Source organism: Mesocricetus auratus, unplaced genomic scaffold (assembly GCF_017639785.1).
Source record: "Mesocricetus auratus isolate SY011 unplaced genomic scaffold, BCM_Maur_2.0 Super-Scaffold_100022, whole genome shotgun sequence".
In the NCBI taxonomy this organism is placed as follows: domain Eukaryota; kingdom Metazoa; phylum Chordata; class Mammalia; order Rodentia; family Cricetidae; genus Mesocricetus; species Mesocricetus auratus.
Genome location: NW_024429203.1, coordinates 19,482,822 through 19,505,581, shown reverse-complemented (window position 1 = coordinate 19,505,581; position 22,760 = coordinate 19,482,822). Strand labels below are relative to the sequence as shown.

Sequence of the window (22,760 nt, the reverse complement as noted above, 5' to 3'; positions counted from 1 at the left end):
GGATACATTCTTCAACTCTGTCAAGCCTCAGTTTCCTGACCTGTGGTTCATCACACACACACACACACACACACACACACACACACACACACACACACACACACACCATGACTGACTATGGAGAAGGCAATCGGGAAAGTATGAAGGCTTCCCGATGTTTGTGTTTTAAGCGGTGGCTTTGCCTCCTAAATGATGCAGACTAGATAAAGCTCTCCTTCCTCCAACTGTTTTTAAGCATCGCTACATTTGTTATATTCGTAGACTCAGAACTTTCACCTAGAGAAATCTTGAAAATTCGTCCTCTCGTTGGGGACAAAAAAAAAAAGATTAAATGCAACCCAAACTCAAATCACTGCGGTCTTTGTAATTATTTATCTCTGCTCCCGAGGGTGAGAATGCACCTGCTAAGTTCACTCCTTTCCAGTCTTCCTGGGCTGATCTGAAGACAACCAGAAGCCTAGGCAGACGGGAAACCGAAGTCTCCTCCCCCACCGCTGCTACGTCCGCTAAGTGTCTTCACACAATTCATTAGCATAGTTTCACATTACAAATACCAAAAGGAACCGGTCCCCTCAGCGTTTTGCAGAGACAAGATACTGTTTGCGGTGACCTTTCTCATCTGAATGAGATTCATTAATCTCCACTAGTCAAATGATTAAAAACAGAAAAGTCGGGGTCGGGGAGATGGAACCTGTAAAGGTCATTAGCCAAGTTCATTGCTGGGGGAAGGGGGAGACTGAGACAAGGGAAGTGACCTGCTAGCAGCGAAACCGGGCGACAAACCGTTTCCGGAAACGCACGCTCCTTCCCATTTTTGCCCCGCAAGTCCTTTATTATCTAGAGAGACTGCAGACCTAGTAAGAGAATAGAAGACCTTCCAGGGACAAAGGAGAAGAGTGGCGCAGCGAGTGACAGTTTCAATGCCGCCCCCTCCCCAAACAGGTGCGCGCCCACAACGCCTTTTGCTTTAATTCGGAAGGCTGTAGAGTGTGTTCGTCGCCAGACTTGCTAAAACACCGCGCGAAGTAAGAAGTTGTCCACAAGCATCCCGAAGACAACACTTTTAAAGTCTCAGTAGCCTTTGGGACTTGGAAGGGTTGCGGGACACGAGTGCAACAAGTTCAGGAAGCAGAAATTGCGCTGTGGGTGTTCTCTGTCCACGATTCTGTGGGGAGGGAGGTTGTGGGGGCCACCAGCGCCGCAAGCGCCCGGAACACCGAACGTACTGATGACCCCAGAGGATGGCAGTAAGCGCAGTCCGTAGGAGGGGGTCGCCTAAGGACTTGAGTTAGAGATGTGGGGCTCCGGTAGGGGTGTGAGCAGAAGTAGTGAAAAGCCGCCGACAACTCCGTCAGGACACTGAGGGTTTAAAGGGTCCGGGCGTCTCTGCCTGGATCCCTTCCTGGCCGCAGCCACCTGGTCCCTTCCTCTGCAGTCAGCTGTACTGCTTGAGGGAGAGTTACCGTCCCGGTAGAGAGGCCGCAGGCACAGGGTGACAGAACTAGGGGACTACTGGCTGGGAAATGAGAATGGAGGGATACTGCATTGGCAGCGGGGAGGAAAGCTCCGTCGAATTGTAGAACCGCGAGTCTAGGTGCCAGTTTGGGCAGCAACACTGGACAGGTCCCGGGCACTGAAGACGCCGGGCACAGGAACCAACGATCACACCTTGTGATCCCGGAGGGGACAGGATAGGGACCCGGAGGAGGCTTGGGGGCGAGTCGCGGGCGGCTGCAGGTTGACCAATGGGCTGCAGTCTGTCTTTCTTACAGCCCAGGCGGCTGGCACAGAGTCTAGCGTCTCGGCGAGTCTTTCCGCCAGGGAAGGACCACGTCTGGCCTTCCGCAACCTCCTCGCCCTGGTCTCCCTCCCCAGCCCGGTCACTCAGAGCACGTGCGGCCCTGAGCTGAGCTCGCCTTCGTCCCCAATGTCCACCTCATCCTCCGGCTCGGTAAGCACGAAGGCGCCGGAGGGCAGACTCAGCCGAGCCTCGGCCACCGCGGCCTCCGGGGCACGGGGGCTGCCCTCAGGGCTCTCAGGCCCGTCTGCGGCTTTGGGTTCATCTTGAGTTTTCCTCAGCTGCTTTTTATGCTTCATCCGCCGGTTCTGGAACCACGTTTTCACCTGGTTTAGGGGATACAAACAAAATCATGTCATTCCGTAGACAAAATCTGGGAGAGTGGTGAAGTTTAGGGGGAAAGGCCCTCTGTCTACTGAATTGATTTCGGCCTAACACTATGGTCGCCTTGCGGTTTTGGGAAAGTCACACATTATCATCGTTTTAGGCTGAATGAGACATAAGGCTTCCAAGAGAGATTGTCCCGGAATAGTGACGAGGATAGTGAAGTGGATAGTAATTAATAAGAGTAAGTGCTGCATGGATGGGGGCAGGTCAATTTATGATCCTGTGATACAGACAACTAAATCCCGGCTTCAACAGGACTCGTGGACCGCAAGACAAGAATGGAGTGAAGTGACTGTTTTTCCTTCGAGACAATATTAGTCTCTGCTAACGATTTCACGGCAAGATCATGAAAAGGAATAAAGGAAGAGGCTAAGGGGGTGGGTGGGACAAAAGATAAAAACGCGAGGGGAGGCTTAAACTCCCGTGTGTGCAAGCCCTGGGGTTCCTAGGAAGACTTACTATGAATGACACTAACTAAATTAAGCACACAGAGGGCAGTGAAGTAAAGGGAGCGCAAAGTGTTGGTGGTAAGCTGGTAATCCGCACAGGGCGGTTAGCCTCGGCTACACGGTGAGACCCTCTCAAAAAATATATATATTTAAGCTACTCCAGAAATAAGAACCCTCTAAATCAGCTGTCACCTGCTTGATTGGAAGAGGAATAAAAATAACTGTTGACTTGGAGGTGACAGCTGAATCACTCAACGTGACCAACTCCCCCCAACATAGTCAGGTAGATAAATCTAATGTGAAATTTAGGCATAAATTCTGTCGGGTCTTGGAAGGACAGGGGAGAGGTTCATTTTTACTCGGTGGTTCTGGATCTGTTCATAGCTGAGGGGAGAAGAGCGGGACGCAGAATCCGGGGGCCTTCTCCCGGCTTCCGCCAACCTGAGTCTCGGAGAGGCTGAGGGCTGTGGCCAGTTCCACGCGCTCTGGAGTCGACAGGTAGCGCTGGATTTCGAACCTTTTCTCCAGGCCGGAGAGCTGCGAGTCAGAAAACACGGTGCGAGCTTTGCGGCGGCGGCAGTGCTTCCCCGGCAGCTCTGCGTGCTGCGGGTGCGGGAACAGAGCCGGGACCGGCACCCCTACAGAGACAAGAGCAGTCTAAAGGACAGAATCCACATCTCCCGGAAGCAACCGTTGGCCTCCCAGCTCCACTCCGATGCCCAGCGTTCCCAAACACCTGTCTCCTATCGCCCCCAAACTCCTGGAGTCCATCTTCCAATGACCCTAGGACAGCGGGAAGAGGTGTCTCAAAACAGCCCTTGGAGATCTCTTCCTAGAAGACCATCACGAAATACAAATAATAAACAGCAAAAATGAAACAGAAAAAGAAAAATAGAGCAAAGATACAGATGGTTTTTTAAGAATTCATCTTCCCAGAGAGACTTCCTCAGAGCGCACATTCAGTTATCTGCTGGCCCTTGCAAAGTTTTCTTGCAAAAGTCCGATGGTACTGGAACTGTCCACCCGCATCCATCCAGACCTCTACAACACCCAGTGCTAGTCTGGTGCAATAAACTAGATAGGACTTTGTTTGCCTTCTCAACTCTGAAAAGCACCTTTCCCTGGCCTCCCTTATCCTTCCAGAAACCAAACAGAACAGAGAAAAAAACAAAAAGCAAACGCTTATCCAAAGAAACTGTGGCAATGGCCTCTGACATTTCCTTGTCAGTGGCAGGGTCGCCCTGGAGACCCTGCTCTGTAGTCTGATCCTAAGCTTTTCCCCTGATTCCGTGAACCAGGAGAGCTGAAGTGCCTTTTTCACCACCCTCTCAGCTTTACTGGCTGTTTTAGACGCTCCAAGCACGCAGGCCTCACACTGGTGTATCTCAATCCCCGGGAAAGAAAAAATCAAGCTGCTTTAGCACCCCAGATTTCAAGCAATACCGGCCCGGAAGAAGAGTTCGTCGTCGTCGTCAGCCGGGTGGTGAAGCCAGGGAGCAATGCAGACCTCAAGGAGAACCTCAAAATCTCCTCTCTAAGCTAGCGCATGAGAATGGGGTTTACCGCCACTTTTAATCTTTTTTTTTCTAGATTCCAGCACCCATATTTCACACATATCCTGCTGCCTTCCCTCGGCTCCTACTGGAGCCAATTTACTATTGTGCTCAGCATCGGGACTAGAAGAATTTTTCTATTCTGGCTGGAGCGAAAATGCTGGGGAAGAAAGTGTGTGTGTAGCCCAAGAGAAACAAACGAACAAAACCTACATATTTCCCAGCATCTCCAGGCCCAGTCTTACTTTATCAGGCCCCAGTCCCTGCCAAACAGTAAATCTGAAATGCTTTAGCAACTGATTCCAATGTCTCTAGCCACTGGACCAGAAGAAAGCCAGGCGGACTGACCACGAATTAAAAGTTGGACATTGGGCATGAAGGCTCTTCAGGGAACTGCAGTCCTCTTCTGTTCTGAATGCTTCCTGCCAATCTGAATTGTCTTTCCCCTACAACCCCCACAAGCCCTCCCTGACTCCCATGTCCTCTGCAGAGTTGGCGGCTCATGTTCCTGACCCAACCTAGTTTAAGACCAAGTGAAGCCTTTTCCGTTTCTGCACTGGAAAGTTCATTGCGGTTCCCTGGGACAAGATAATTGAGAGCCTCCTTCTGTGATGGAAGAGGTTAGGAAGTGGGGGGGGGGTTAAGAAACGAACAAAGTGGCCTGTAGGAGTCGAGTGAGACTGAGCACTGCCCACCAGGAGTGTGGTCACATCCATCCACTTCAGCTGCCTCTGGCCAGGCACAATCACCATCCCATTATAAAAACTGTGAAGTAACCACAAATTGTTCCCCTCAACTGGCATGCCTCAGAGGAGCTCTCCTTCACTCAGCCGTGTCCCTAACCTTCTACGGTTACAGAAGGAGTATGGCCACCTGGCCAGATCTTGTCTCCCTCCAGATCTGGTCTCTGGGGGCTGTGCTAACACAAAACAAAACAAACAAACAAAACCCAGCTCACCCTCTCTCCCCCCCCTCCTAGAGGCTTCTGCTACTTACCAGAGGTGGTCAGGAAATAAGGATGATGATGGTCTCCCTTATGCAGAGGGTGATGGGCATGAGGGGTGAGGAGGGTGGGCGTGGGCATAAGGGGGTAGCCATAGTCTAGCAAAGGCACCCTAGAGGCCAGAGAGCTGGCAAAGTGGTCAGGGGCCACCTCTCTCAGCGGCTTAGGCTTGTGTAGCAGAATGTCCTCTATGAAAAACGACGTGGGCCTCTGAGAAGATGCCGGATGGAGAGGAGAGGTGAAGTTGAGATTCATCTTGTAAAGCGCCTGTCACAGGGTGAGGGCCAGGACAAAGTGTAGGAGGCAGACAGCTTCGCAGCTGGCCTAGTCGAAAGCCCGCACCTGCTCCTGATCGCCTAGGCTCAGATCTCCGCTGCTCTACCGACCTGGGCTATCCCCGGCGCTTGTCTTCTTGCCTCTCCAGCGCCGGGGTAGGTTGGTTGCCTGTGTTGGAAAATTGGCAGCTTGGAGAGGGGAGCTGGGAGAACCAATAGCGAGGCTGCGGAGGCAGAGGGGGAGGGTGGGGTGGGCTCGGGGCGGGGCGGTGATCTGTCCGCGGTGCTGAATGAGCCTGGCCAGGCAGGGAGCGCTGAGCCCAATGGGTTCGTTCGGTTCCTAGCACGCTTCTTGGTCCCAAATTCTGCCCCTCCCCTGCAAGAGCTGTTGTGTTCCGTCTTTTTAAAAGACTGAAAATGAATTTTTTCGCCGTTGTCTAACAAACAAGAATACCAAAAGAGTCCCAATAGCGTAGGAATAAAGCACTTACTCAAGCATTTGAGTCAGTTTGATTTTTTTAAGAGTTTCAGTACTCGCTAACAAAGGAGGAGAAAAGTGAAGAAATAAAGATGCAGACTGTCGGCTACATCAAGTTGCTAGAGGTAGATTAAATTGAAGGGGGTGATGGCTGAATTGTTGAGGGAAATAAAGATGATGGTCGAAGACTACCTGGAATTTAGGGAATGGACAGAGTTGGGGAGGGGGTGTCTATGTCTATCACCCAAACGACTTGATCATTTTAAATCTATCCACAGCCACCTTTGCTGTACCCTCCATGCTGCTTTTCGATTCAGTATACATTTTGTTTTGTTGGCTATTTCTGCTACACCACCCGTTCAAGCCACAGCTTTTCCCCATCGCTGCATTAGATTTTCTCCCTGTCTCTTTCCTTCCTCTTCTTTCCAATCCTTTTTTTTTTCCTGTTTGTCTTTTTCTAATCTGTCACATTTAGTTCCCTGGAGTCAATTTGCTAAAATTAAGGTGATCATCTACAGCACAGCAGGAGTAATTTGGGCTCGCATCTCTGAAAATTGCTCTAATTATTGATGTTAAACTCGGGGAAATTAAAAGAAGCCACTTCTCTTCCATCTCCCAATTTTTAAGCTCTAATTTGTTGATATCTAGTCGTCATCACAATTCCAATCACTACTGCTAATAGCAAAAGTGTCTTAACGGAGACTGAGTCCTCACAACCCATGCTATTAGATAATTAGAGGAGGTGCTGTGAAGTCAAGTGTTAATCCTTGGGCGCTGCAGTAGGATTTCCATCTGATCTAGCAGGTAGAACAAATTAATTACCAGAATCAATTAGGCCCCAAACTTCAGTGCTCCAGGAAGTGGAAGTGTCCTATTCCACACGGACACACTGGTAAGCAGATAGGAGAGGAAGTGGAGGAAAGCAGGCAGGGAGAGAGTGAAAGTCTTGGTAAGAAGGCATGTGAATGAAGTCAGAACTGTTTCTCTTTGTCTGAGAGGTGACTTATGTGTTGAAGTTTGTAATAGTAGGAAGAGAAGGCAGAAGAGGAGATGACCACACTGAAAGGAGATTCTAGAGTTTAAGAAGTTCCCTGACCATTTGTCCTGACCAAGTCATGGTTTATGGTACTCAGGGAGATGAAGGAAAGTGTTGAAGGGGCACTGAGATGATGATCTACACAAGGGAAGTCCATCCATCTCTACTCTCCGTGTGAATGTATCAAATGGATATCAGTCACCCCATCTCCAAACACAAGGCTGGCAGACTATTATGGGGCAGGGGCATTACAACCAGACTTTAGTGGGTTTCAGCCTTTGGGCTAGGTTCCTAGCTACTGTACAGATCCTCACCCGGGCCTCCGGAGGGCGGGCTTTCAGCTTCCTTGAGTCAGGGACTAGCTTGTACCATGGAAACAGAAAAGACTGAATGTCATTTGGGGAACAGGATTAGTAGAAACGTCCTTGAGTGCCAGTTTTTGAACGGTGACACAGAGAACTCTTCCTCGTACACCTCTTGGAGTGCTCTGGGGATCACAAGGGTGAAGAAGAGTGGGGTCCTTCGGTGTCAGACAGCTTTTATACCCTGACATAGATGGTGTGTTCTCTGCTCAGGCTTCGGCTCTCCCCGGGCAGAAGCTGATGTGGAGGCTCACCCCCAAGCTAGCCAGCTGCCCTTGGAGAGAGACTGGAAACGCGGCCATCCTGCCTCCAACTTTTTTAGGTCGCCATAGAAACCTAAGAAGAGCCGAAGGAGGAAACCCGGTCCCTGGGAAAGGTGCAAGACCTGGGGCGCTGACGTCTTTCCCTTCCTTGTTAGCGCTGCTGGCGAACAATGCTAGGAGGCTAGATGAGTACTGCTCCAGCCTCCAGGACCAAAGCAGATACCTGGGGACTCTTAGGCATCCTCGGTGCCGCCACCACCCTTATCCATGACAGACACATCACAGATGGGGACCCTATAGGGCCTCAGCCCAGTGCACCAAAGGGAGGGAAGTGCAAGGGATGCTGTAAAGTTTCTCCTATTGGCCAAACTCCTTGAACAGAACCTGGGGGGGGGATAGAGTGACCAAACCAGCTCTGGCCCAGACCTACAGTGCCCTGAATGCAGGGCACAAGGTGTCCAGCCTCCCTCCTCCCCACCCCACTTCCACCCTCACCCCACCCCCGCCCCCAGGTCCTGGAGTGGGTATTGCAATAGGGAGCTCAATTACACATGCTTCTCTCTACCTCCCAACTCCACCATCTCAGGCCCAGGGCAGCCTGGGTAACTGGGTAACCAAGTCAGGGTTAAGTTTTAGATATCTAAAGATTACAAGCTTCAGGGAAACAATTTCCTTTTAAAACAACAACAACCATGGACAGCCAGGACTGTTACACAGAGAAACCCTGTCTTGAAAACAAACAAACAAACAAACAAACAGATGTGTCATTGTCTAGCTTATCCCTGAAGCCTAGTACAGTGTTCATCAATAATATAGTGTGACACACATAGGCCATTTTAAATTCTACTTGTCAAATTTTAAAACCAAGGAAGTAAAGGCGGTAGATATCAGTGAGTTTGAGACCTGCCTGGTCTATATAGCAGGTTCCAGGACAGTCACAGATACATAGAGAAATCCCATCTCAAAATAAATTAATTAATTTAAAAAACAAAAATTAAAACGGCAACATTCGCCTACTGCATTTAATCACAATATACCCCAAATATTATATTCAACATGTGATCAATATATTATTTACACCCTTTTTCGTACTTAATACTTATTTGTTCTTTAGGCAGGGTCTCATGTAGTCTAGATTGGTTTCAAACTCAATATATAGCCAAAAATGATCTTGAATTCTTGAGTCTGAGGTTACAAGTACCGTGCAAGGCTCCCCCACTAAACCGAAGGGTGTGTTTTGCATTTACCCCACATCTCAAGTCACACTAGCTCTTCCAAGTACCCTGTACCCTCACTAGGCTTGAGGCTTGTATGATCAGCACCCCTGGAGTTCACCACCACCCTCTTTTACTTCTTTCAAATGTAGACAGAAACCTGGGAAAAATAAAAAGCAGTTGCTGCAACAAACCTAAGAAGATCTCAAGACTTACCCTTCATTCACTGCAATGTTTAATTATTGTGAAAATTCACTGAACATCTACCGTACAAAGGCTCCTTTCTCCAAGCCATTGGAAGATTTCAAAAATGCATCCATATTGCATTTTATTTTGTTTCATTCTCACTCACTTGGTCAAAAAAAATCTGTCACTCAGGACCAGAAAGCTATAGCTGTAAAGCTGACACAATCCAGATACTATATGCTGCCCAGAGGAAAAGAATATAGCAACAGCAATAATAATAAAGAACAAATGATCATCTCTCTCCCCACCTACGATTCTATGACATTCTTGCTTGGGTTTTAGCAGGAGAATCATTAATTTAAAGAGAGAAAAGGCATGCTTTTCAGGGAATAGATAATTAAACAGGCCCTCTCTCTTTCATGTCAGCCTCAGTTAAAACTGCCAGCTGAGGTGGGACTTGGTTTCCCAAAAAGATGGCCCTATTGATGATCAAAGGAAGGACTGGTTCCATTAGTCAAGTTGCCTTCAAAATAAAGGAGGCATGTATTTTAGCGGGATCTGAGTAACACACTTTACTCATAACAATTTGTATTATATTGCTTGTTGTCTGTTCCAGCCTCCCTTCTAGCTGGGTACTTTATTTTAAGCACTACCCAAGTGGATGACATGTCTACAAAAAGAACCGGAGTCGCTGGCTGCTTCCAGCAAATGCATCTTCAAAACAAATGCTTTTGTGCAGGAAACTAGGATGTGAACCCTCATGAGAAACACATTCAAAGATGTTTTATTGAAAACCCAGCTTTTCTAATATGGCATGGACTAAATCCACCCAGCTTGCTCATTGATGGATGGGTGGTCTATAAAGTTATAAAATCTTCTGTTTCTCTTCTGAAGTTCTCAATGCTGTCTTTGGCTATCTCAAATTAAAACATGCTTCATGATCTATTAGAAAGGAAAATTTGGAAGAGACAATTCAGTTTCAAATGTGAGAGAGATGATGTCATTTCTTAACTCTCTAAAAGATACACAATGGGATGAGAATAGGCCTTTAATCTATCTCTTTTCTTATTAGTAGCTCTACATTTCTCCATCAGATATTGAAAGATTGCCCAAATATACCACTGTGTGAGGGGGTGAGGGGGTGATAAGCTAAAAAAAAAAAGACAGTGGTGGTGCATGCCTTTATTCTCAACCTTTGGGAGGCAGAGGCAGGCAAACCTCTGAATTTGAGGTCACCCTGGTCTACAGAGCTAGTTCCAGGACAGCCAGGACTACACAAAGAAACCGTTTCTTGAAAAACCAAACAAACAACAAAAAGCCCTTTAAATATACCCTATTATGCTAGGCATGATGGTGCAGGCCTGTAATCCAGGCACTTAGGAGGTGATGACAGGAGGACTGGAATTTTTGTTGTTGTTGTTGTTTCAGATTTTTGAGACAGGGTTTCTCTGTGTAGCCCTGGATGTCTTGGAACTCACTCTGTAGACTAGGATGGTCTCCAACTCATAAAGATACACCTGTCTCCATCTCCTGAGTGCTAGGATTAAAGGTGAGCACCACCCCCACCCCCTGGTGTTGGACTGGGAACGTTTTTCTTTTTTTCTTTTTTTTCTTTTTTTTTTTTTTGGTTTTTCGAGACAGGGTTTCTCTGTGACTTTGGAGGCTGTCCTGGAACTAGCTCTTGTAGACCAGGCTGGTCTTGAACTCCCAGATATCCGCCTGCCTCTGTCTCCTGAGTTGAATGGGAACTTTTAAAGCCAGCCTCTAATAGCTAGTAAGCTTGAGAAATCAGCCTTGGTTTAATAAGACCCTTTCTCAAAAATACAAATGAGTTCTGCAAACAATTTTTCACAAGACAAACTGCTAACTGTATTACTAAGTTATATAGGTCTTGTTTTAAAAAAGAGTTAATTAGCTGGGTAGTGGTGGTGCATGCCTTTAATCCCAGCACTTGGGAAGCATGTGTCCATGTATGAGTAATGTCTATGAGTACCCCTGGCTGCCAGAAGTATCAGATTCTCCTGGGATAGAGTTACAGGCAGTAGTGAACCATCCTATGTGGGTGCTGGGAACAAAACTGGCCCTCCAAAAAAAAGTTTGTGCTCTTAAAGCTGAGCTGTCTCTCTAGCCCAAAGATACTTACTTCTTATTTATTTGGGTTTATATGATATATATTCATACATGTGTTCATTTTCATAGTTGGAAAGCTTCTGGTATTATGAATTGTAAGACCCTTTCAAATTCTGTTATTAGGAACAGAGATGAGCTTATGAACATTTCCCAAAAGAGATTTATGCCTGGGGGTAGATATATTTGGAATGTTTTTTACTAAAATTTCTTAGTTGTTATACAGTGTTCATGAAGCCAAGCTGATTTTTGTTCCTTTAACTCTTGTTGATACTTGATAAAGAAAGGAAATACAGGCCTTGTCACTCCAAGGGGATACTATTGATTTTGTTTTCTAATGACCACAAAGATACATAATCCTAAAATAGGAAGTGGAAGAGAAAGCATTGTTCAATAAAATTAAAACACAGCCAGAAGTGGTGGCACATGCCTTTAATTCCAAGACTCCAGGGGTAGAAGCAAGTGAATGAGTCTGAGGCCAGCCTGGTCTACATAGTGAATTCCAAGACAGCCAGAGCTACTTAGAGAAATGCTGTCTCTAAATCAATCAATCAGTCAATAGGTAAATACAGTTAAAACAAATCAGGGCTTTCTGTGTGTGACATAAAAATTTGGAGGCCATTAAAAGAGCAGTAAGACAGCTGTGTTGATTTTTTTTAAAAAATCTACATAACAAAACTAATCTTAAGCAATGTAAAAAAGATAAACCACAAACAGGAAGAAAGTACTTGTGATTCATCCTGTGAGTCATTAGGACGATACAGGTGTGTGTGTGTGTGTGTGTGTGTGTGTGTGTGTGTGTACATGCACGTGCACACACGTGTACATGGACACAAACACACTATGTTGTTTTGGACATGGGTGTCCTTCTATGTATCCCAGCCTGGCTTTGAGGTCAAGATTGGCCAAGATTGTCCTCAAACTCTCAGGCCCCATGCTGAGATTACTAGTATGTGCCACCACCCCTGGCTCAAGAGTACAATTTTTTATTTTTAATTATGTGTATATGTATGTGTGTGTTTATGTGAGTAGAGGTATTTAAAAGGCTGGAGTATGACATCAGATCCCCCGAAGTTACAGCAGCTGTGGACCTCCAGACATGGGAACTGAACTCTGGTCCTCTGAAAGAGCAGCATTTACTATTAACCTCTAAGCCATCTCTGCAATCAAAGAGTATAATTTTAAAAAGGAAAAAGGATGGAAAGAAACAACACACCACACACACACACACACACACACACACACACACACACGCACACACGCACACACACCAAACATTTCAAACGATGCAAACAGAAATAATACTAGCCAGTCATGCCAGCACACTCTTGTAATCCCAACATTCAAGAAGTGGAGACTGGTAGATTATGGATTTGAGGCTAACCTGAGCTACTTAGTAAGACTCTACCTCTGAAAAGAATGAATGAAGAAAGAAAGAAGAAAAATTTTTAATGAAACTAAAAATACAAAAGTTAGTTTGACAACATTCTTCCTCCTACCATTTAAAAAAAAACATTTATTTTGCGGGAAGGAGGCAAGCAATATAGCTCTCTTGTGGCAGTCAAATGACATCCCATTTCCTCCTGTAGCCAAATGGATTCCAGAGATGGAACTCTGATGGTCAGGTGTGAAGGTCAGGGCCTTATGCACTGAGCTGTGCTGTTGTCCCCCACCAAACAAATCTTCAAAATCAAAATCAACTCAAGAATTCTGTTGATGAGTCCATGGGAGATGCTTATTCTCCTGAATTCATGCAAGGATTATAAATGCTTCGATAAAGAACAGCTTGGTAGGGGCTGGAGAGATGGCTCAGAGGTTGAGAACACTGGCTGCTCTTCAAGAGGTCCTGAGTTCAATTCCCAGCAACTACATGGTGACTCACAACCATCCGTAATGAGATCTGGCGCCCTCTTCTGGCCTGCAGGCATATATGCAGACAGAATGCTGCATACATAATAAGTAAATCTTTAAAAAAAAGAACTGCTTGATAATGTCAGAATTATCAGTTCCCATAATGTCAGAATTATCAGTTCCCATAGAAATGTATTACGTGGTTAAGTGAAAAAAGCCAAGCACCAAATATTAACTTCCGTTTTCAAGGAGAGGAGGAAAACAAACTTGATTACCTATGCTTGCATCTCTTGGAGAAATGCATAAGATACTCACATTAGTGGCCTCTGGGGACCAACCTAGATACTGGGAACTCAGTGAAGATTGTTTCCCCTCTGCCCCTTTTGGACATTTTAAATATAAAACATAAAATGCATTAAATTTGCCAAAGTAAAAACACAGAAAAAGGATGATTTTACTGTAATGAAATACCCAAACCAAAATATATTTCATTTTATATTATGGTTTTCATTTCATCTATGTTGGTCCCAATTTCAGACACAATTATGTTTAACTAGACTTATATTCGTTAGTAAGGTCATTCATCTCCTGCTTTCATATGCATTGGCTGTGATTTCAGAGAGCTAATGTACCCCTGCATCCAGACACATATGTATAGAGATTATTATCTTCTAAAGGAGTCCACTAACAGCCAGGCGTTGGTGACACACGCCTTTAATCCCAGCACTTGGGAGGCAGAGGCAGGCGGATCTCTACGAGTTCGAGGCCATCCTGGTCCACAAAGCAAGTTCCAGGAAAGCCTCCAAAACAATACAGAGAAACCCTGCCTCGAAAAACCAAAAAAAAAAAAAAAAAAAAAAAGGAGTCCGCTAACAAGAGTTTTACAGCAGGCATGGTGGTAAAATCCCAGCACTTGAGAGGTAGAGGTAAGAGGATCAGAAGTTCAAAGCCATCTTCAGCTGCATAATGAGTGCCAGGCCAGTCTGGGCTACCTGAAACACTGTCTCAAAAAAAAATCTTTTGACTGTCCCAATAGCAGCTCTTTGGGTAATAATATGAGTTTCTTGCATTTATATTTTACAACATATATCAGTTCTGCATCATTATTATTATTTGTTTTACAGATAATGAAGCATGGGAGTCTCTTAGGAATGGTTGTAAGCACATGGCTTGTTTACTTTATTTATTTATTTATGTTTGTTTGAGACAATGTGTCTTTATGTAGCCTTGACAGCCCTGGAACTCGCTCTGTAGATCAAGCTAGCCTCTAATTCACAGAGATCCATCTACCTCTAGCTCCTGAGTGCTGAGATTGAAGGTGTGTGCCACTACCATCCAGCTGGCTTGTTTATTTTAAGACGTATTATTATTGCTGCTGTGTATGAGCACACAAGCATGCATGCATTATGTGTGTTGGGTGGGACACCCATGCCAGGAGCATGTTGAGGTCATAGAACAATTTAACTGGGTTGGTTTTCTCCTTTCAATTTTATGTGGGTTCCTGGGCTCCAGGGGCAGAACTCAAGTCTTCAGGTTGACCTAGCATGTGCTTTTACCTGCTGAGCCATCTCTCTAACCAAGATTACACTGTTTGTAGGCCAAAATTTGAACTCAGTTTGGCTTCTGAGTCTCTGACTCTACTATAATACTACCTTTTAAAAATAGACACCTAGGGGCTAGAGAAATGGCTAAGTAGTTAAGAGCACCGGCCACTTTGACCACTCTTCCAAAGGACCCAATTTAATTCTCAGCACCCACATGGCAGTTCACAACTGTTTGTAACTCCAATTCCAGGAAATGTGGCACCCTCACACAGTTATACATGCAGACAAAATCCAATTGCACATTTAAAAATAGATACCTAAATCTGGGCAGAGACAGCATATACCTTTAATCCCAGTACTGGGAGGCAGAGGCAGGTGATCTGTGTGAGGTTGAGGCTAGCCTGGTCTACAGAGCAAGTGCCAGGGCTACGCAGAGAAACCCTGTCTCAAAAAAACCAAAGCCAGGGATTGGAGAGATGGCTCAGCGGTTAAGAGCACTGGCTGCTCTTCCCAAGGACCCAGGTACAATCCCAGCACCCACATGGCATCTCACAACTGTCTGTAACTCCAACTCCAGGGGACTAGACACCTTCATACAGACATACATGCAGACAAAACACAAATGCACAGAAAATGGAAATAAATAAGTGAGAAGAAAACAAAAACAAAACAAAGCAATAAAACACCTAAGACAATAAGAGAGTCTACTTGCTTCTCATCTCAGGTAAAACCTGAAACCTTAGATCTTGATTTAAGAGACTGGTCTCCAATTCCTGCTCCTCTTTAGTTTTAAATAACCTGTAGTAGCTAGAGCCTAAAATAGTGGGGAGGGTTGTGGGCTTGGGAATGTATGGTGTGTGTGTGTGTGTGTGTGTGTGTGTGTGTACATGCGCATTTTATTTACCTTCAGTATGACAAGGATAGTATTACCAGTGCTCAACCAAACAATATTTGCAGTCAGACCTAGCTAGAGATTGGCTGCATCACCATTGTGCACTACCAGTATGAAGCTGGGAATTTTGCTTGCTCTCTCTAAGCCCTATTACCTTCATCTACAGAATTGAGAGGATAATATTACCCACCTCAAAGGATGGTTTTGAGGAGCATTTTGCTCAGTGCTCAGAACGCAGCTGGTATGTGAGGGGTACACCGTCGCCATTGCTGCAGGGGATGGTGCTGGAGGTGGCTGGGTAGAGGTGGCAACTCTGATGCTGATGGGTTTTGTAGCTAGTAAAAACAAGCCCCGTGAGACATGTTAGTCTTTGCCTACAATCCAAACACTAGGGTCCTGAGATGGGAGAATAGTGAATTCAAGGCCAGCCTAGGCTGCACAGTGACAGCCTATCTCAACAAAAAAGAAATGAGGGAGGGCAGACTATAAGGTCAACTCCAAGACTGCTTCCTTCTGGAGTGGACGGTGGAGGGAAACCAATAAGGCAAAGAACATTTACTAAATGTGTACCATATGCCATGCTCTGGGTGAAGCGGTTTAGAGACACAAGGTGGAGAAATACAAGGAACAAAGAAATATAGAGCCAATTTAAGGCTTAGCTCTGCTTCAGATCCAGACACATGCCCGCCAAACATGCAATCATAACAATGAAAAGCATCAAGGGTTTCTCTGTACGCCATAAGGTGATGCAAATTCAGTTGACTTGTGATTCAGATTGAAAATAATATGGGGAGGTAGAGAGCTGAAAATCCCTGTATTCTCTGCAGTGACTATCTGCAAATGTTTTCTGAGAATATACCCATGCCTTTTCTTACAAGTACGGATCCTGTCACCCATGATAGATGAGGGTGATAACCTTACATACTGTAATTTTAGCATTTTCCAGTGCACAGTATTGGGCTTTTCCAAAATCAAGGCAAATGCTCCCCTGACTGGCTGCCGGGTTATTTGACAGTTACCAAATTAAAAATAATAGTTTAGTGCTCATTCCATCCCTGGAATACACTGCACATCTTACAGGCAGCTTGTCGGAATGGGAGCTGTCTCACTCAGACAGCCCAGGTGCTCTGAGCCTCTGCTGGTCCCAGCTTCTTCAAGGAGGCGCAGTAGGACTGAACCCCTTTTAGGCAGGTCAGCCAGCCTGACAGTGCTTGCCCAGGGTGGGACCTAGTGTATCTGATCAGTTTCAGGGACTTCCTTTTCCTTACTTCCTGAGCTTAAAGGGCTTTCCCGATTGGTGGAATGTCTCCGGGGAAACTGCTACAGTTAGAATATGCAAAGCTTTAAAAAACTGTCTGGAAATATAAAGCCTAAATACCAAGGTTTCATCTTCTTCCAGGCATCTGGTGCTTTTATACTTCCTCACTAATCCAGGCTGCAATGTAACACAATTAGTTTAGTTTCACATTTCAAGAAGGTCAGGGAGAGGCCTTACAAGGCCTCCAGCTAGTCAGTGCCAGAAGAGGATTCAACACAGGTCTATACATGTCCGGAGACCAGGCTCTTTCCACTAAAACGTGTTTTTGTTTATATTAATAAATAAATTATTAGCCGGGCATTGGTGGCGCATGCCTTTGATCCCAGCACTCGGGAAGCAGAGGCAGTCGGATCTCTGTGAGTTCGAGGCCAGCCTTGTCTACAGAGCGAGTTCCAGGATAGCCTCCAAAACAATACAGAGAAACCCTGTCTCAAAAAAAAAAACCAAAAACAAAAGAAGAAATAAATTATTGTTCTTGCTTTATGCTTTATGTTTTAAATTTTTATTTAAATTGCATGTCAGGCATAATGAGTGTGGAGAATGGAGTTGAGCCTAAAAGGACTGGGAGGCTCTGGAATGGTTGAGTGGGGTTGGTTCCAGCTCACATAAATGATGATGTAAGCAGGTGCCCACAGGTGGGTTGGAACACGGTTTGCTTGCAGGATACTGAAATTGGCAAAACCACAGCAAATATTTCTGGAGTATAGCTGTGCATTTGAAGACCATCAGGAGCAGATATAATTATGAGGAAAAGGGATACAACTGGGGACAAAGAAGGTTCTTTAAGTGATCTGCGCCCACTATAAATGTATCCTCAAGCTAGGGAGATGGCTCAACAGTTAAGAGTGCTGCTGCTCTATCAGAGGAAGGGAGCATGGATCCTAGCACACACACCAAGCAACCCCAGATGCCTATAACACCATCTCTAAGGGGTCCAGCCCCATTTCTGTTCCCTTGTGCGTGTGTATTCACACACACACACACAAGTGCACGCGTGTGGGGGGGGGAGGTGAAAGAAATTGGTAAATTCACACATTTAATTTTTGGTGTTTCCAGATGTAAGCCCCTTCAGTTAATAGCCAACCAACCACTCATTTGTACAAAAAAATCTGTATGGATGCCAGCTATGATAGTAGTAGCTTAGATATAAATACAAATATAATGTGACCTCTGTTTTTTAATCTTTTCTTGTCTGTCTCTTCAATCCCTTCTTTACTAACCTGTAGGTTGATTCAAAATGTAAATCTAGTTATATCAGTTCATGCTGAAAATCCTCTTAGTATGTTGTATATATTTGTCAATAAAACAATAACATTTGGTAATTTTTCCAGTGCTCTGAACTTTAAGACACCTCATTATCTCTGGTCTTTAATTTTTTTTAAAGATTTATTTTTATTTATGTGTGTATACATGCCTTCATGAGTATGTGCATCATACGCATGAAAGTACCCACAAAACCCAGGGGATGTCAGACCCCCTGGATCTGGAGTTATAGGCAGTTGTGGGCTGCCTGATATGGATGCTGGGAACTGAACCCATGACCTCTGGAAAAGCAGTAAACCCTCTTAACTGCTGAGTCATTTCTCCAGCCCCATTCTCCCTCTGTAAGAGTTAATGTATGCTACACCTCTACCAGGAACATTTATTTGTTTAGCCATCTCTCACTTCATCTATACGGTTTTCAGCTAACACAATTCCCCCAAAAATCTTGCATCTTAGAACCTTTTCATGATGCTTCTGGGAGTTAGGTGCCACTTCTGTCTATCACACACTTATGATATCTATTTTCATATACTGTAACTGCCTCTTCGTCTCCCTCTCTAGTCTGGAACCTCCAAATAAGGAAGACCAATTGCATTCCAAACATCAGGTGTGGTGTTTACACACAGTCAGGGCTCAGTGAATACAGAGTACCTGACTGAACTGATAAGTGAATAAGTAAATGCATAAATGAAACATCACCCTGGAAGACTGATAAGTGAATGCATAAATGAAACATCACCCTGGAAGATATTACTTTGTGTGAGGGAAAAAATGGAGATGCTAATGCTAGGTAGCAATGGAATTTGCGGATGGTGGACTAGCTTGCTATCACAGGTAACAGGATGTGGGGAAGGTGGTTGCTATGACAACCTTTAAGCTTATTAAATATCATTGGTCTATAGGACTCATGAAAAATCCAGATTCAAGTGGGCTTAAGGTCTACATGCTTGGAGTTGGAGAGATGGCTCAGAAAGTAAGAGCACTGGCTGCTCTTCCAGAGGACCTGGTTTTGATTCCTAGCAGCCACAAAGCAGTCCCAGGGGATTTCATGCCCTCTCTGGTCTCCTTGGGCACTTGCACTCACATATATAAAAATATACATATACAGATAAATAAATAAATAAATAATAAAGTAATCTTCAAAACAGTATATCTGTAGGGTCCAACTATCCAGGGTGTGTGTGCGCGTGTGTGTTCATATGTTTGTATATGTGTGTTTGTGTGTATATGTGTCTCTGTGTGTATGTGTGTTTGTATGTATGTGTGTTTGTGTGTATGTGTATGTTTGTGTGTGTATGTGTGCATGTGTGTATGTGTGTATGTGTGTTTGTGTGTGTGTGTGTGTGTGTGTATCTTAGAATTCCAAGATTAGTAAAACCTTAGCGCTTTAGAGATGTCTCTTTTAGTAGTCTTTGTAGTACAATTATATTCTAGAGGAGGGGATTCATCTGTCTAAAGTCACACTGAAAAATAATAAGAAAGCAGAGCCTTGAAAACTAGTCTCTACATCTAGTGAAGAGTCAGCTTTCCGTGACTCCCAGAGGTAAGTGGCCCTGTCAGAGACATCAGTTACAGCCAGAATTGCAGCATTTCTCATCACACTAATTGTGAAAATTCAGCCACTTAAACCGTATGTATTCATTTACTCCTTCACCCATCAAGCAGTACTTACTGGGTGTTACTATGTACCTACAGAAAACTCTAACCCAAGCTCCTGGGACATTTGTGATTGTGGCTGTAAGATGGGGAAGGCGAAGTTTGCATCCTGCTAAAGTTTTGCTGTTAAATAGAGAGCCTAACCTACTGCTAGCCATTCAAGCCAAAGACCCAGCTTGGCATCACCAAGCATGAGAGAACCAGTGTGCTCAGCTATAGGTATGATATGCCTTTAAAGTATTTGCACCAAAGCCAGGTGTGTCGGTACCCACCTATCATGCCAGCACTCCAAGTACTGAAGAGGAGAGTGAGTTCAAGGCCAGCCTGGACTACATGCTCCTCAGAAACCAGAAGACCTCCACCTCAAATACAAAGTAAAAAAGTATTTGGACTGAAATATTTAGTCTTAATTAAACTAGGGTTAGACCTAAGTTCAAGTTATTATAGGATATGAGGTTAGACCTAAGTTCAAGTTATTATAGGATAAGAAAAGGACAGAAAAGCAAGGCAAACTAAACTGCATGGAAGCAATCTGACAGATTCAGGAAGTCCAGTACCCCACTGGGGAATTCCTGCAATTCTCCAGTCAGGGATGAGGAAAATAGAAACACAGTGAGGACTAGCAACTTAAGAGCAGAAGTCAAGGATGGTGAGATGGCTCAGTGGGTAGAGGTGCTTGCCACCAAGGCTGATGACCAAAGTTTGACCTTAAGAAGGGGGAGCATTGACTTCTGTAAGTTATACGCGCACGCGTGCGCGCGCACACACACACACACACACACACACACTACATAAGATTAAAAGTCATTTAAAAAAGAGAAAGAGATAAAGTCAGACACCTGCCTGTGGTCCTTAAATCGGACCCTGCTTTGAACCAACAAACGAACAAATGATGCTTTTAAGAATGGGGAATTTGTGTCTGTTTGTTTTGTTTTGTTTTTTGAGACAAGGTTTCACTGTGCAGCCCTGGTTGTCCTGGAACTCACTCTATACACTATACTGACCTCGAACTCAGAGATCCTCCTTCCTCTGCTTCCTGAGTGCTGGGATTAAAGGAGTGTGCCCCAACCACTCAGCTGAGATTGAGACTCTTAATTTCAGGATCATGAGTTCTAGGCCCATATTGGGCACAGGAGAGAAGTTGAACCTGCATTAATCCCTGCCCTCAGGAGTCAGAAGCAGGCAGATCTCTGTGAGCTGGAGGCCAACTTGGTCTGCACAGAGAGTTCCAGGCCACCAAAGGCTACAATAAACAAAGAAAAAATACAGAGGGGCCAGGGCTGAGGTCTAGCACAGTAGTGGTTGTAGTGCAGATTGTGCCTAGTTTAAATGAGACCCTGGGTTCAACCCACAGCGGTGTGGGGTGTGGGAAGAAAGGAGGGAAGGAGAGTAGGGAGAGAGGCAGGCATGCACACACACACACACACACACACACACACACACACGGAGATTCTGAAATACAATGCAACTTCACTGGGACAGAGAATTGATAACTATTACATTCTGATTTGAAAATAATAATCACAAAAATTAAACAATGGTAGACGTTAGTATGTATTCAACACATAGCACTCAGAAATCATCATGGACCAAAACCATCCTAGGAGTCTTGACTTTTTTGTAAAACAAAACAAAACAACAACAACCAAAAAAGTTTTTTTGACAGGACACAGGCAGGGAGTACTTCTTGGAGGAGGTGGGCGATGGACGGATGGACTTGTAAGAGTCAAGCCCGGGAGTCCCTGAAGAGTCAAGGCAGTCGTCACTTTAAAAGCGCAGGCCTCCCCACCCGTGAGCTGTCGAGGGGGCCCTGGCTATTCTCACCCTCAGAGACTCTGGGCCTCATTGCCTAATTTGTCTTTGGAAGTTCCCTTGCTGTTGGTATAGCGGGAGCGCAGCGCAGCGCCTGACCTCCTCAAAGCGCAGGGCTGTAAGCTCCTAGAAGAATAATCAAAACTAATTACAAACACAAAGAGATGCTCATTTACAAAGGAATGACCCTGGTTACTTGTTGCACCAGCCGGAGGTCAACTGAGTCCAACCCAATTAGTACTCCCCGTTCGCCGTCCCCCCTCCCCCGCGAGGTTACGGTGACCTCCTCCGGGACCCCAGGCGCCCAGCAGCGGCTCGGCTTCCAGCCGGGCTAAGCCACCCAGAAGCATTTGACAGCGGAGGGCCTGATTTGATCTCAAGCTTAGTGATGACCAGCTTCCCGTAACCTTGAAGCACAAATCCAGCGACTCCACATCAATAAATAAATAAATAAATAGATAGATAAATAAATAAATAAATACAGCCGAATGGCTGATGTGGCCATTTATATGCTCTGACTAATGCGGCCCCTGATTTCCCTTCCAAATTAAATGCGTTTCGCTTAGTACATTTTCAACAGACGTTGCTCATCTGCTGGATTAATGAGTTTGCTGTGAAAGCTACTTCGGTAGCAATTCGAAACAAAAGCGCCTTAACGCGACTGCGGCTCTGCGTCCCCAGCTCTCTCCATCTTCGCCCCTCTTCCTCCCTCTCCCTCCCCAGGGCAAATGCATCGTTGTTGCCAGGATGGGGAAGCTGCAGTCGGCCGAGGGTTCTCTTCTGTGTCACTACTCTACATTAGGAATAAAACCTTCCACTTAAACACTTAAATGAAAACATCGAGAAACTAATTTACTATTTGCAATCACATGATTTAAGCCGGAGCTGCCTTAATTTCCTTCCATTTTGCTTCATATTCGATGTGCGCGCTCGCTAGATTGGTCTATGAAAAGGCTGTCTCCGAATCGCAACACTTAAGACCTCTTTCATTTTCTTTTTGATTAAATAATTGAAATTCCTGTCAGGGCCTGCACTTTACTGCCACACAGATTTGGTGTGTGAGGATAAGGACCCCCCTCTTATTTATTTATTTATTTATTTACTGCCTAGATCTTAAAAGCCAGTGGGCTTTAGTTCAGTGAGGGCTTGGGGAAATGGACGGAAGCTATTCACCCATTTCACGGAAATGTCCCGTACCCATTAAGTGATTGTTTGAGACAAATTAAGAAAAGAACGGCCTCTCATTTAGCCACCCACCCCCATTCATCTGGAAGCTTCTACCTGCTGGAAGGA

The 22,760-nt window shown here is 45.1% G+C and overlaps 1 protein-coding gene across 1 annotated transcript; it reads right to left on the bottom strand.

Annotated features, from left to right (window-relative positions):
- Positions 1–866: 866 nt before the first annotated feature.
- Bsx (brain specific homeobox) lies at positions 867–5,591 on the bottom strand. Its single transcript, XM_005069397.3, has 3 exons — positions 5,184–5,591; positions 3,076–3,272; positions 867–2,124 (listed from the first exon to the last, which is right to left on the bottom strand). Exons 1-3 carry the CDS (start codon positions 5,443–5,445, stop codon positions 1,885–1,887), a joined length of 699 nt encoding a protein of 232 aa, XP_005069454.1. The 5' UTR covers positions 5,446–5,591; the 3' UTR covers positions 867–1,884.
- Between the last annotated feature and the right edge of the window lie 17,169 nt (positions 5,592–22,760).

What these genes read in the sequence shown, in the direction of transcription:
- Bsx (XM_005069397.3), bottom strand. Translation starts at nt 5,445, where the DNA reads ATGAATCTCAACTTCACCTCTCCTCTCCATCCGGCATCTTCTCAGAGG. An exon ending in TTATTTCCTGACCACCTCTG is followed by an intron (nt 3,273 to 5,183) that starts GTAAGTAGCAGA and finishes TTGTCTCTGTAG; the next exon opens with GGGTGCCGGTCCCGGCTCTG. An exon ending in TCAGCCTCTCCGAGACTCAG is followed by an intron (nt 2,125 to 3,075) that starts GTTGGCGGAAGC and finishes CCCCTAAACCAG; the next exon opens with GTGAAAACGTGGTTCCAGAA.